The sequence below is a fragment of the Centruroides vittatus genome, unplaced genomic scaffold (assembly GCF_030686945.1).
Source record: "Centruroides vittatus isolate TY-2023 unplaced genomic scaffold, ASM3068694v2 contig_345, whole genome shotgun sequence".
NCBI lineage: Eukaryota > Metazoa > Arthropoda > Arachnida > Scorpiones > Buthidae > Centruroides > Centruroides vittatus.
This window is the reverse complement of record NW_027122170.1, coordinates 3,791,886-3,807,882: the sequence shown is the minus strand read 5'-3', so window position 1 is coordinate 3,807,882 and position 15,997 is coordinate 3,791,886. Positions and strand designations below refer to the sequence as shown.

General features: G+C 29.5%; 1 protein-coding gene across 1 annotated transcript in view; it reads left to right on the top strand.

The window, feature by feature from the left end:
- LOC136974251 (F-box/WD repeat-containing protein 7-like) overlaps nucleotides 1-15,997 on the top strand; it is a 77,272-nt gene that overhangs the window by 58,314 nt on the left and 2,961 nt on the right. Inside the window, 8 exon segments of the mRNA XM_067269088.1 lie at nucleotides 3,679-3,761; nucleotides 4,436-4,622; nucleotides 4,704-4,838; nucleotides 7,612-7,905; nucleotides 9,740-9,853; nucleotides 13,202-13,279; nucleotides 13,281-13,384; nucleotides 13,468-13,693. Coding sequence (XP_067125189.1) covers nucleotides 3,679-3,761; nucleotides 4,436-4,622; nucleotides 4,704-4,838; nucleotides 7,612-7,905; nucleotides 9,740-9,853; nucleotides 13,202-13,279; nucleotides 13,281-13,384; nucleotides 13,468-13,693 — 1,221 coding nt within the window.

Below are 15,997 nucleotides of genomic sequence, written 5' to 3'. Positions count from 1 at the left end.
CCAATGTATTACATTTACATCAGTTCCAGAAGCTAAATTAAGTGTACATATGCTAATTTATAAATATATATGAATAAATAATTGTGATTTATCGGCATTTTTTTTCCTTTTTTCTCTTGTATGCAGCCCGTGTCAGTTCAAAAGTTTTAAAATGTGGCCCTTACATAGAAAAAGGTTGCCCATTCCTGCCTTAGAGGATATTAGGTGGCTGTGGGTAGACCTATTACATAACAAATGAACATGTAAATCACTTATCATTTGTAAGAAGGGAATAGGTTAAAGCAAGTGATTTAAGTGAATTAATAATTATAACAGTAAATAATGAATAAAAAATTTTATGTAGAAATAATTTTTAAAGGAATTAGCACAAATTAAAAGCTTAAGTAGGGACAAAATAAGACATATCAGTTGAGTAGTATTAATATATGAGTATACTGTATTTTCATGAACAGAATGGTAGCACTAATGATAAGTTTTCAATAACAGTGCTTTTTGCTGTTTCAATATTTAAAAATCTATAAACATACAATTATTGTAGAATTAAAATTATAAAATAGAATCATTTCATGCAAAAGTGGAACTATTAGTTTGGGGATAGCTGCATATTGTGGGCCTTGGAATGCCATATTTATAAATGTGCAACTGTAGTTGATAGCAGTTCTGTGGGCAAGAATAGTTTGTTGATGAGAGGTAATAGAAGGATGGTATGAATTATGCAAGGAAACAAGATGATTACCATTGCACAAATTATAGTCCAATACAATGGTGGTATGACATCTTTGATCAAACAATTTGTTGCATTTATGTTGGATGGACTACAGATGTAGATTGCTTTTCCTATAGCCTGTCTGAGAGAAGCATTATATACTGAGCACTCTTATCAGCTAAAAATAAAATAAGACCTTAGAAAAACATTTGAATGTCACAGTATTGTAACTGTTGTTACTAATTAACTGTTTTTTTCCATGGTTGCAGTATGTTCCTCAGTGCAAAGTGTATTTCCAGCAGGACATATGTTGTGTCATAAAATAGTTTTGCAGTACATGACAGTTTTCCTCAGAATTTAAGCTTCAACTCAACTGTGCATCCATAGGATGATATGGAAACAAGCAGTTTATAAAAATATGTGTCACTGTTTAGTATACAACTATATGATGCCATTGTGTCAACATAGACTATGATTCCTGTGGAACACTGTCAATATCAAATCTATACATAGATGAATTCAGGCTGTCCTAGAGGTCAAAAGAGAATTTATTACAACTATGGGAATGTATTTAATAAAGTGACACTTTAGTATGCAATTTATCTTCATTAGATATTGATGACAAGGTATATTTAAAAATACTAAAGATAATCAAATAATAACTGTAATCCGTTTAAGTGTTAGTTATGTCACAGTGCATTAATATACAGGGTATTTATAAATGAAAGGTGCGGTTTTAAAAATTAATAATAAATCTGTTTATTACATTATATGGGAAAACCTTACAGCATAAGCAGCAGCAACTGTCCAAGTTTTTTATGTGCTATCTGCTCTTCATTGTCATGCTTACTGTGCAGGCGTAGCATCACTTTCCAAATTGGTGTCGCAACAGGAAAAGGCCTTCTGTGTGCTCTGTTTTGAGGTGTCCAGATCTGTGGTTACAGTGCAGCATGAGTTTCGTGCACGGTTTAAGAAAGACCCACTACACAAGAATAACATAGGTAGGTGGCACCAACAGTTTGTGGAAACTGGATGCCTTTGTAAGGAGAAGCGTCCTGGTCGATCTTGTGTGTGTGATGCAAACATCAAAAGAGTGCGCGAGGCGTTTCAGCAAAGTCCTCGAAGTCACTTAGTAAAGCAAGCAGAGAATTTTCCATGCCAAAGAATACGGTGTGGAAGGTGTTGCGTAAGAGGTTATGTTTTAAACCGGGCCTGGCCAACCCAAATTGTTTTGCGGGCCACTTTGATCACGCATAACATTACAGTGGGCCACAATTTAGGCAAACATGCTTTTAAAATAGTAAAACAAATACAAAATGAGCAAGATTTTATTGTTATACCAAGAGTTTGTACTCGCACTTGCGCATTATAACAATGACACAGGCAAATTTTCATTTATTTAATTGTTTTGGTATACACATAACGACAAACAAAAGTTTTAATAAATATATAATATAATATAATATAAGATGGACACTTAATGCGTTTGAAAACGTTCTTAGGATTAAAGAATTTTTGCTGAAGTTTGAATGGTTGATTATTTTATTTTATATTGTCTCTTCAGTAAGGAAATATAGTTTTATTTAATATATAATATCGCTTAGCGGGCCACACAATTTAACGTGATGGGCCGCATGCAGCCCGGGGCCACGGGTTGGCCAGGCCTGTTTTAAACCGTACAAAGTGGGATTAGTGCAGGTCCTTACACCAGCAGACAAAGTGAAAAGGCATGACTTTTGTGAAAAACTGCAGTTAAAAATGGAGGACGATGGGTTTGTAGAAAGACTCATCTTCTGCAATGAAGCCACTTTCCATGTAAGTGGCAAGGTGAACACATGCAATGTTCATATCTGGGGAAGCAAGAAACCACATACGCTGATAGAGCATCAGCATGACTCTTCGAAAGTGAACATTTTCTGTGCGGTATCACGCGAGAAAGTGCACGGCCCATTTTCCTTTGTACAACAGATGGTGACGGGTGACTCATTTCTAGACATGTTGGAAACCTGGTTGTTACCCAAGCTGAACACCAATTATGATGACTACATTTTGGACAGTGCTTCGCCCCATTTTTACAGGAATGTACGCGAGCTTAATTGTGTTCTTCACCAACACTAGATTGGACATGGTGCAACAGCAGACAACAATCTGCTCCCCTGGCCACCTCATTTGCCAGATTTAACACCCTGCGATTTCTTTTTGTGGGGGTTTGTTAAAGACTGAGTTTATGTACCGTCAATGCCCGTGTCCTTTGAAGAACTGTGTGATCGGATAAAGCATGCACTGCAGACCATCACGGAGGATATGCTACACCGCATATGAGAAGAATTTGATTACCGTGTAGATGTGTGTCGTGTGATCATGGGTGCACATATTGAAGGATTGTGATTAATGCATAAAAAACTTGGACATTTGCCTCAGCTTATGCTGTAAGGTTTGCCCATATAAGAGAATAAATAGATTTATTATTAATTTTTTAAACTGCATCATTCATTTATAAACACCCTGTATATATTTTAACCAATGATAATGGGTACATTCAAGTGTGCATCAGTCTCAGCCAAAACTGATGCACAGGTGAATGGTTTAATAAGCTTTTGGAATGTTGGCTACCTAACAAGATGGCAGAACCAAATGGTGCTATATTGGCATTTGCATACCTATTTTGTCAAAATATTTTTGGATTAATACAGATGAGCAGTAAAAATGGTGTTAATAATATAACCATAGAGGAGACCATATTGCTTCATCAGAGCTCACCATATCTACAACCTGATGAGTGCAATGCAGATCAGTCACTGCACCTATAAACTCATTGATGAATATCAGAACACAGTACATCACAGTTCACTGTTTGATGCATTGTGGAATGTACCCAATCTTATAAAAGATCAATTAAAACAATTTGGATTTCATAATTATGAGATTTTGTAATTGTAGAATTGAGATATATCAATATTTTTAAATTACAGATGAAAAGAAAATCAGAAGGAAATATTGACAGTAGAGGACATTCTCCTGGTAAAAAACCTTGTACAACAGCTGAAATTACAGGGTATGTAAACTGCATATTAACTTTTTTCTTTTCTTGAATGTTTTTGCGTTTAAATTTTATTATAAAAATTAAAACCCAAAATTCTGTTCTGTTGGAGTATACGAGTTAAAAATATATGAAAGAAATACACTCAAACCTGTATTTATGCAGTCTTTTTTTGTGCAAATTTTTATACGTGCAATGTATTTTGTGCAATTATTTTTGTGCAGTATACCAATTTGATTGAAATTCATATACCACACACAAAAAATCACACAAAACAAATCGCACAAAAATAGATCGCACAAAAACAAGTTTGAGTGTAATTAATTTTTCATGCCAGATTCTTATCATATAAACATTTAAGAGCACTTGATATAAATTTTAACATTAATGCTAAAATTTATATCAATGTTATAAAATTTGTTTTTGTTTCACCTGAAGAAGACATTCTATACACGTTGAAAATGCTTGTGAAATATTGTTCGTTTGTTTTACATCAAAACCTTATTAACGCTGATAGACAGTACTCTTAAACTTTTATATGTTAAAAAAAAAATTAACCATTTTAATGTGGTTCAATAAAATAGAATTTTGGATTTTATCAGAGAAGGGTTGGAGAGTTTATTCATGGTTTTTAATTTATAATTAATGAAAATAATTTTCAATGATATAAATATTTTTTTTTCTAACAGATTAAATGGCTGCACAAATTTTGGCGACGTGTCACAAGACAGTGGTATTGTTGAACCCGAAGGGGAAGTCGAAGGTGGACATAATCATAAAAATATTGAAACTCTACACACTGGAACCGTTAAAAAACGCTTAGGAACAAAAATGATTCCACCACCCGAATTAGATATTTGGTTAACAACTTTTCAGGTAAATTTTCCATTTTTAAAACAACAATATAATTAATTTTGGCAGTTTTAAGTAACAATAATTTTATTTAAAAATGTTTAGTCCTGGACAAATACAGAAAGACTTCTAGCATTAAATCAGTTAATTGAAGTTTGTGAACCAACTCAGGTTCGACATATGATGAATGTCATAGAACCACAATTTCAACGTGATTTTATTTCATTACTTCCAAAAGAGGTAATTACATGTTTAAAAAATATAGATTAAATTGTATTTTAAATAAATTCAGTTAAAAATTTATATTTCAATAAGAATATTTATAATAATAAAATTTTGAAAGTTGCTGGTAAATAATGTGACAAATATAATTCAGTATTTAAAAAATATTATAATGAAACCATATTCTTGAATAATCACAACTTATTTTTTTAAGAGGTGATAAAATGTTTTATTTAATCACTTTAACATTTTAAATTGACATTTTGAAGTCGATTAGTCTAACTGATCGACTCCAAATGCTGACAACAATATATTGACTGCATCAATGTACTGCTGTCAGCAAAGTATTTCATAGTTACTATCATATTATAGTTAGCTTAATATTTTGATACAGCATAATGATGACTCTTATTGTTGCTTAAGTCACAGGTGGAAACATGCCATAAAAGGATAAATTTAGAATATACATTGCTTATAACAATATAGTGACTTGATATTATATTGATACTAAGTTTAGTACAAAATCACTCTTTAAAAATTAGAGGGATAATATTGTATGCAACCTCATATTATTATGAAGGAAAAATTATTTCCTCAGTGTGCACAACTCAGAAAAATGACAAATAAGGCTCGGGTGTAAATATTGTAATGTATTTATACAGAAATGTTTTGATGAAATTGTTACATTTTTAAAGTGATTTTGAAAATTTAAAAAGAGAGCATTACATAAAAGATTAATTGATTGGCCAATTTATTTTTAAGAAGAAACTTATGATTTTAGATACAAAACATTGTTAAATTTTTTACAAGGTTTATGTATTGCAATGAAGAAGAGCCTCAAAATAAATGTTGACTGTGCTATGTGACTTTGTTACATATCTGAAGTGTAAGAAAAAGACAAATTATGAAGACACCATTTTTTATTTTGGAGTGTTTTTGTGAATTTTAATTATATTGTGATATATTGGTATAAACTGAAGATACATGTAAAATTAAATTCAGTTCATATAATCATTTAATTATATGTGTGTGTTTAGTTATAAATTTGTTTTTATGCAATCCATTTAGCTTGTAAACATAAAAGAAAGCATACAAAATTAGTCATGAAGTAAATACAGTGGAACTTTACTTTCAAGTCAATGAAACAAGTCATCAAAATTGTTTTGACTTGTAAACATACAAAACACATCGAGTCTGGGCATTATGTTGGGAGAAAAAAATATTTGACTTACTGAAAGTTAATTATTTTATTTTTTCTTACAAAATCAAAATGAAAGAAACAAAACAGTTTTACAAGAAACAATTATTTATTAATTTTGGATTACATAAAAACATATTTAGTCACTTGAAAGGACTTCAATTTTTTTAATAAAATGATATTTATCTAAATCTTGATCACGAGTAATACATAAAAAGCACGCTTTTGTAAATAATACTTATGCTTTCACTATTGTCAAATTACTAATAGGAAATTATTTCTTACAATTGATGAAATTTCTGTGAAATTTCTTCAATGATTGAATTTTCTGTTTAAAATAAAAAATCATAAATTCAAGATAATATTTTTTTAAATATAAAAAGTGGAAGGGAAGACAATATGCACTATTGGACTTACTATTCTTTATAAACTACCTGTTTCCTCATTTCTATTATATAAAAGCAATAAAAAATCCTCTCATGGTTTAAATTTTCCAACTATTTTGATTAAAAAGTTTCTTGCATAATACTAGAGAAAGAAAAAGACATTCAACAAGAAAGCCCCTTCCTCCAGCATAAAGGGAAGTATTAACATTTTATGATTTTGTTAGCTTTTATATAAATATATAACATATATATTTGTATCTGTATACTAAGTTAGTGGTACTGAATATAATATTAAATACTCTGATAATCAATAATTGATATTTGGAAATAGAATAATTACTAACTTACATAATTATTTAAAATGATAAAAAGTTGAAATTATAAAACTGAAGAACAAGCATTACACATTATACATTAAAATTTTTGAAGTAAAAATTGTTTCTACTTTTGAAATAATTGTCTTCTGAAGCTGGAATAATGTTAGATTCTTTGTACTTTTGTCTCTATTTAACAATATATGAAGGAAAAATACTTTAAACAACAATTGTAAATAATCATTTTTTTAATGTGGTATGATATGAAACTGGTTTGAATGAAAATTAAATTCAAGATACAGAGTACAGTGAAATGTTGCCTATTTTTATATCGTGCTTTCTGTTTGCACTTAATTTCTGGATATGAAAAGAAATTTCCATTAGCCATAATGTAAAAACTGATGCTCATAGACAACAATTAGCATTGCTGACTAGATATACATATAAATACATGGAAAAAGAAAAATTATGATGGTATGTACTCCATGTAATCACAGAAACACAATAAAAACATCACTGTGTCAGCTCTTCATTATAGATTTTTTTCTCTGGGGTAGTGAAGGATGTAAAATAGATTTTACAGAAAGTTCTTTCTTGTGTTTTGTCTTCGGTATTATTATTATTTATAAGAAATACTTGTCCTAGAATTACTTAAAATACAATACTTGGAAAAAAGTTCTACTGCCAGAGAGATTTTTAGCAGTATATTCTATTCTGGAGAGAACCTGAGGAAATGTTGAGATATTTCAGTTGCATTACTGTATATACAATGAAGAACATGGAGTAGACAGCACAGAAATTTTTTTTCATATAGTCATCATTATTAAAAATATATTTAATATTTGTCTCATACATTTTTTGTAAATTTAAAATAAATTTTATTTTTATTTCAGTTGGCCTTATATGTATTATCTTTTCTCGAACCACGTGATTTACTTCGCGCAGCTCAAACTTGTCGTTACTGGAGAGTACTTGCAGAAGATAATTTGCTATGGAGAGAGAAATGTCGAGAAGCAGGTATCGACGACGTGAGAGAAGTATTAGGAAGACGTAGGGCGAGAAGCAGCAGTAACAGTGGAACGACAGGATGTATTGGAAACATTACTCCCTGTCCTTGGAAGGCAGCATACATGAGACATCACAATATTGAAATGAATTGGAGATGCCGTCCGATTCGACCACCAAAGGTAATGATATATTTTTTAATATTCAAAATTTATTTGTTTGATGAGAATTAATAATCTCGGTGAAGTTAAAATACAAATCCCGACAGTAATTTCTGACAAAATTAAAAATAGTTAAATAACATTTATACAGTTTTGATCACAAGTTTTTATTTCCAAGATACACTTTGGAGACGTGTTTCTCTAGTAATAATTTGTTATTTGTGAAACTGTTTGGCATATTTTCTTATTTTATAAAAGTTTTTCAAAGCATTTTCGTGAGAAAAGTTTAAATCTTTTTCTTGAAAATGCTTTGGAAAACTACTGAAAAGAAATCTCTGATTAAACATTGTTTAAACGTATCCTTATGCTTTGATTAATATTTTGTAATTAAAAGAATTGAATAGTTAAAATTCTTTTAAAAAGTAGTGTGAATACTGAATAAATATTGAAAATTTCATAAGCTAGAATGAGGGTTAATCATAATTGAATTTATAATCTTCCTAATTCTGGTCTAGAGATTTTTGTCTATTATTTGATGATTTTTTAATGTTTGTCTGGCTTGTTGCATTATTCTTTCGATTATTAAAGTATATTTTAGTATGTAAATATTTGTACAACAGATCAAATTTTACATATTACAAATATTTTTGTCTTTAATTTAGAATAGAAATCATCAAAATATAAAAAATAAAGTGTTTTCTTGTATAATAATAATTATATTAGTTTAAAATAAAATTTAATACATTAAATTTTCAGAATTTGACATTTCAAAATATTCAAATTATACAAATTTTAGTTCAAAAGTCCAAAGAATAATTGAACATTTTGAAATACCTTGTCATCATAATCTAAAATTAAAAATACAGTAATTTTGGCAGGGTGGTAAAAAGTGTGTTATAAATTGAAGATAATCTCAAAAACTTTCATGAGACAATAAAAACTAACAACAGATATATAAAACACCAACTGAAATAAGCATTAAAAAAAATCAAACTTAAAAGTTTTCATGGATCTTTCTGAATATCAGTTTGATTATGATTATTATGAAGTTATTTATTTGAAATGTATTTCCTAGACTAGTTACTACAGTAGTCTCTATTTTCTTCAAAGAATAATCTAATTATTTGGCTTTATATTCAGTAATTACTCACACACAGTATTCTTCATATCTGTTTTATTTTTTCCTTATGACCTTTATTAGTAATACTGATTTCTTTGACCAAGTTTATTCAATAATTTGTCACAGTTCATGGATATTTACTATCTCTTTAGTTCAGTCTCTTTGTGAATTACGTGTTCAGCCAAAATCATAATTTTTACTGTTTGTACACCTTATCAACATTTCTCCAATTTTTTTCTCAAAGATTTCTTATATTTTTTGTTTTTGTTATATATTGGAATTACATACATTTCTGGAACAGCCTGGCTCTATTCCTTATCTTTCCCATTCCTGATTGTCAATTATATTATTGATCTTTTTCTGAATAGTTCTTATAAATCTTGATATTTTTTTTTCTTGAGATCTTTATGGGGCCTTATATTTTTTCTAGCTACTAACTTTTAAATTCTTGTTGTTTCTATTTTCTCTTCTTATTGATGGCTTCTTTCATTTTTGAATTCATTATTCAAAACCTCGATTGTAAAGAAATTTCAATAACAAAACTTTCTGGTTGTTTATGCTGTAAGATCAAGGCATACAATGCCTTGACCTTACAGCTTTGAGAAGTTCAATTTCTAGAGTGGAGCCTGTTTAGTTTGAAATTTTTATATTTGAATTTATTTAATTTTTTCTTTATTATTTTTTAATTGAATATTAATCCTAAATATGTAAAAAAAAAAATACATTATTTTGCAGGTATTAAAAGGGCACGACGATCATGTCATCACTTGCCTACAATTCTCGGGGAATAGAATAGTTAGTGGTTCTGACGACAACACACTCAAAGTGTGGTCGGCCACAACCGGAAAGGTATGAAAGTTCTTTAAAATGTTTTAATATAAAACTAATCTATTCCAATAACAAGTTTATTAGTTATATTTGCATGTCATAAATATAATAAATTAAGTATTTTAAATACTTAATTAATTAATACCCAGGTAGATGCTTTTTAATTTCCACAACAACACCTTATCTCTCTCAGAATTATATATTAATTTTTATATTACTGTTTTCAACCTGTTCTCTAGGTCATCATCAGGTTTTTAAAAAAAAATCTATGGAACATTGATAACTGTTCTTTTCACATATAACAGTTAAGAACACATTTAAAATATAAAAATCTTTAGAATAATAAGCAATTTGAAACCTGAATGTGTTCTTAACTGTTATATGTGAAAAGAACAGTTATCAATGTTTCATAGATTTTTTTTAAAAACCTGACAATGGCCTAGAGCAGTGTTCCGCAGCACAGTGGTGTGCAGTTACAATGTGAAAGGTGTGACATGAACTTTTACATCTATTAATTCTCAAGTTTTATTTATATATTTTTATCACAGTTGCTGTGTTTCTTATGCTTGTATTTCATTCTCTGTCGCAGCACTGATGAAATAAGATGATGTTTGTTTATTCTTTATTACAAGCCATGCATTTTTACATATTCTAAGAAATTAAATGTAAAATAAATTTGCTCACAGGTGTTGATGTCTGTTTAATAATAATAATAAGAATAATGATGATAATAATAATAATAGGTTAGTGGCATTACGTAATTCTATTACTAGTATCACATCATACGTTTTTGAGGGAATAACATTTTGGTGTGCTGTGTTGAGTCATGAGTGTGCCACAAGTAGAAAAACACTGGCCTTAGAGAACAGGTTGAAAACGTTTGTTAAAGCTAATAAATAATTCTCAGTGAGATAAGGTGTTGTTGTGGAAATTAAATATTTTAGTTTAAGTCAATGATTTTTCTGAATCAGTTTTAAAAATTTCAAAATTCTAACATAAATAGATATTAGATATTATGATTTAATAAATATCATTGTGTATAAAGGTTTATTTCAAAAGTAATCTATCTATATATAGATTCTGAGATTGTTCCAAGTAGCAAATTATAACTTAATTAAATTTGCAAATTATCATGTGTACAGCAAAGCAAAACTTTAAACTTTATATACAATATGATACCAAATAACCAGTATTAAGCAATGAAATAACAGCATAATAACAGAAATAATAATAATTATTTGCAGTTTGGACTGTTTTAAGTTTAATATGTTTAACTGTTTTAAAAGCACAGTTTCAAGATGGTCACAAATTTCATAGATTATATGAGAAAAATCAGCTATTCAAACAACAGAACAATTTTCTCAAATTATATATGGAATATTAGTGAAACACTTTTGATTATAGTTCAAGAATATGTTTATACTCTAAATCAGTGGTTTTCAATCTTTTTTGAGTTAGTGGTGCATACACATACACCATTCAACAATAATAGAACATACAGTGATTGCCTAGAAATTCTCTATTATTTTCATGTAACTTTGATGAAATTTTCTAGTATGTTTGATAGCAAAATATCAACTATTATTTCATAAGTTTAGAGAAAAATGATTAATAAACAAAAGAGTTAGATATTATTATAAAAAATAAGATGTCCAACATTAATAGAATATGTACTGATTGGAATTAATTACAAAGAAAGTAATGATTGCAATCCATGAAATTTGCATAAAAATATGATCAACAAGAGTGAAAAGAAAGTTTTAGTAAATTGCATAGTACCTTACTATTAATTAAAAATGGACATGAAAAGGACCTAACTGTAGAGGAGATAAAAATGGATGTATTTCACCAGGAAAGGAAAAAAGTAACTTGGATTGCTAAAAATTTGGGAAGACTTCATTCAACAATCTCAAAGTATCTCAATAATAAATAATGAGTAAAGAACATGAAAATGAAACAGTGGGCGCAAGAGTTCAACAATACCTAGACAACGACATTTAATTGTTTGACAGGCACTGCAAGGAAACACATCCATTCAAAAATTTAAAATGAATTGAAGCTGAGTTGCAGTAAATCAACAGTACACAATGTTTTGAGATTGACAGACAATGTTTTTTCTATCAAAATAAGAGAGGCAACCAGCTTAAGGAGAAACACAAACAACCTTGATTACAGTTTCTTGGAAATGACTTTGAAAGAAAGAAAAGATGGTAAAAAGTATTTTCTCAGATGAGAAAAGGTAGAATCTTGACAGGCTTGATGGTTTTAATTATTATTGGGTAGACAAAAGACTAGATCAAAAGCAGTACTCAAAGAAAGTAGGTAGTGGTGGTACTCTCATGATTGGATGGGGATTGAATGGAATGGAAAGACAGATCTAGTATTTATTGAAGGTCAGAATAACTCAAATTTATCTGAAGTGTCTGGAGGCAGCTCTAAACTTATGGACAGAAAATTGCTGGACAGGACTTGGAAGCTTGCATTATCCTGCATGAATTAAATGTATCAAAAACAACATTGTCCTTTTTTCAGAGCAAGAATGTCCAACTTTGGACTGGCCAGTGTGGATTTAAACCCAATTGAAAATCTTTGCAGTGGCTTGGTTTTTCAAATGTATAGCAGGGGAAAGCAATATAAGACCATCACTGAACTAAAGGCTGCTCTCATTGAGACATGGGAAAATATCCCACAAGAACAACTGCAATCTTTGATTAATTCAATGTCTAATTGTATTTTTCAACTTGTTTCCAAAAATGGTAGCAAAATCAGCTATTAATTATAATTTAAAGATATCATAAGTCAAGATGTTCTATTAATGTTGGTCATTCTATTTTTGCTAATAGTATCTAGCTCTTTTGTTTATTACTCATTTTCTCCAAACTTGTGCAATAATTGTTGATATCTTAATATAAAATATACTAGAAAATTTCATTAAAGTTACAACAAACATCAGTTAACAAAGTTTTATTCTAATTGAAACACAGTTTACTTGTATTAAACTGAAAAAATCTGAGTTTAATTCATTCTGAATATGATATTTTTTATTCTTCAGATTCTGTTTTTAAAAACATTTATATTATTTATAAATAGTACCAAATATTTTAATAAATTCATATTGTAAAGAATTTTTCAAAGTAGATTGTTACATTGAAAACGTTAAATAATGATTATAACATAATTTTATCTTTGATCATTTTCTTTAAATAATTCTAGATATGATTATTTTACAACTATCTTTATTAGGTAAAATCTTTTGAATTGGTATTTTTTGAAAATGCCAAAATTTTTAAATTAAAATGCAAATGACTTCTTATACAATTATTCTAAGTGTAAAAAATGATATAGTTGATTCTATAAATTTCATTTTAGTGTTTGAGAACATTAATGGGTCACACGGGTGGGGTGTGGTCATCTCAGATGGCCGGCAACATCATCATCAGCGGTTCCAACCGATCGCACACTAAAAGTCTGGAATGCTGACACTGGACAGTGCATTCACACGTTGTACGGTCACACTTCAACCGTGCGATGCATGCATCTTCATGGAAATAAGTGAGTAAATACAAAAATTTTTCACTGTTTTGTTTGTTTTGTTAACATTTCAAACATAACTTTATACCATAAATGATTTCTAGAGTGGTTAGTGGATCGAGAGATGCCACTTTGCGTGTCTGGGACATCGAAACTGGTGAGTGTCTCCACGTGCTGGTCGGTCACGTGGCGGCTGTTAGGTGTGTCCAGTACAATGGCAAATTGGTGGTGAGCGGAGCTTACGATTACATGGTTAAAGTATGGAATCCAGAACGAGAAGAATGTCTGCATACTCTTCAGGGGCATACTAATAGAGTTTATTCTCTTCAGGTATGATATTCTTCTGGAAATTTAATTAAAACATAATAATGCAGGCATACTATAAGAGTTACATCATCTTAGGTTCCAGGCTAATGCTGTAACTAGAAAATATCTATTTTTTCACTTATTTACTGTTCTTATGTACTACTAAGAGCTGTAAATAAGTGGCTATTCATGGCTTTCTTTCAGTATTTTCACTGTCTCATTTTCTTAGCTTTCATGTCAGTGAATTTGGCCTTTATTTTGAATAACAGCCTGATTTAAGGAACATGACAATCAGTCTGATTATCTATCCAGACTTAAGAGTCTGTTTTTATCAGCAAACAAGGCCATTTCTTTTCTTAATTATAGTAGTGTTCACTGGAGTAAGCACTTTTAATTTCAGTAAGAACTTTGTGTGGTTTGAATCAGTGTGAAGGAAACATAACCTTCAGCCTATCTCAGTTTGTCATACAACTTCATTCCTAAGTTTAATCATTATCATTTTTGAATCCAATATAATAGCTTTATGACTTTTCCTTTCACTTTTATCTGCCATTGTATTATTTTGCACATTTATATTTTAATTACAATAAAAACAATGAAATGAACAATGAAGGTATAAACAGTGTAATGTTCACTTTTAATAACAGAATGTAATACAGTAATACAAAGGGTGCAAAACAAATCACATTTGTAAACAAACTGATGATACAGTTGAAAGCCAATTGGATTATAGCATCATACCACAGCGAAAGAGTAGACATGAGTCAGCCTGAGCTGGAAGAGTCTATGTTAAATGAAAGGGGTGAAAGGAGACATGTGATTAACATTAGAAGTAAGAGTAAGTAATAAAATTTGTAAAAAAATAAAACAATAAAATTATTTATTATAAAGATGGTGTAAAAATATTTTGGAAATGAAAAAGCAAAATAGCTGAAAGAGATCAGATTCCTGTCTCAACTCTCATGGAGGTAGCCAAGTGTCTCCTTCCATCTCTTTTATCTGACATAGACACTTCCAGCTCAGGCTGACTTGTATACTCTTTCACTGTGCAGACTATAGAAAACTATAATGCAGAAGCAGAATTACACCTTCAGAAAAGTAGCAATTCAAAATGTTTAAGTTGAAGAGCCATAATGCGGAGTATGCTTACATGCAGTTTTTCAGATTGTATATAAGTATACTTTGCATTATTTCTCTTCACTTAAAAGAGTTATGGTGGAAAGTTATCATATTTTAAGGTTTTATATTAATTAAACCTTGTAGATAGTGTTGAATTGTATTGATTTACAACTATAAAAATGTTTCTATATTATTTACTAATCTATAGTAAGTAGATATATAATAATAATTACATTTAACTGAGTGAGTGGTATTGTGATGATCCCTGAATTATTCTTATATATTCTGGTGCTGAGATAACTATTTTTCTTATTATTATAAACTTTATATTTACATACAGTATATACATTTTGCACATTGATGTAAAATTAATTCAAAACTTAAAGAAAGATTACTAAACATAAATTTCTAAAATAATTATCTCTAGTAATAATTAAATTCAACATCTGAAAGCAATAAAACAATGAAAGAAAGTTTATTTTTCCATTTATATCTCATATTTTTCACAATTTTTTAATGTTTATATTATTCTGTATTAAAGTATATTATGTGAATATAATATACTTTAACTGTGCTTTTTCTGGTCATTGAATTGTTTTTAAAATGTGGATATAAATACAAATATATACTAGAAACATCACACCCATTATACATTTCATCTACTTCATAGGATCCAGTATCATACAAACTTTTAGCATTCAGAACCCTTATCAGACAGATGTATACATATACAGCATAAATGACACAGTGAGAGAATTGGCTCACACCAAGAATCTGGTCACAAATTATGGATATTACAGAAAAATCATACATATCAGTAGATTGATCACTTCATAAAGAAAACATATTCAATGTAATGAAAGAAACACTAGGTTACTAATTATATACCAGAACCCAACCATTTATACTTTTATAAAGTGACAAAGTTTACTTTGTATCCATAATCTGATCTACTAATGAAATCTCTTCTGATCTGTCATTGATTAATGAAATTAATCAATGACAAATGATAAATATCAACTTAACACTAAGTTCAATCCCCAGAGTATATGAGATTACAACAGAGGATAGAAACTTTGATACACACAGAATACATTAGTTTTATACTCCATTTGCTAGACATGAGACTGAAAGAACATATTGCTGACTTACAATTGGAATGCTACAACATAACCTTAGCAGCGTACATCACACAACTCAGTAATGAGG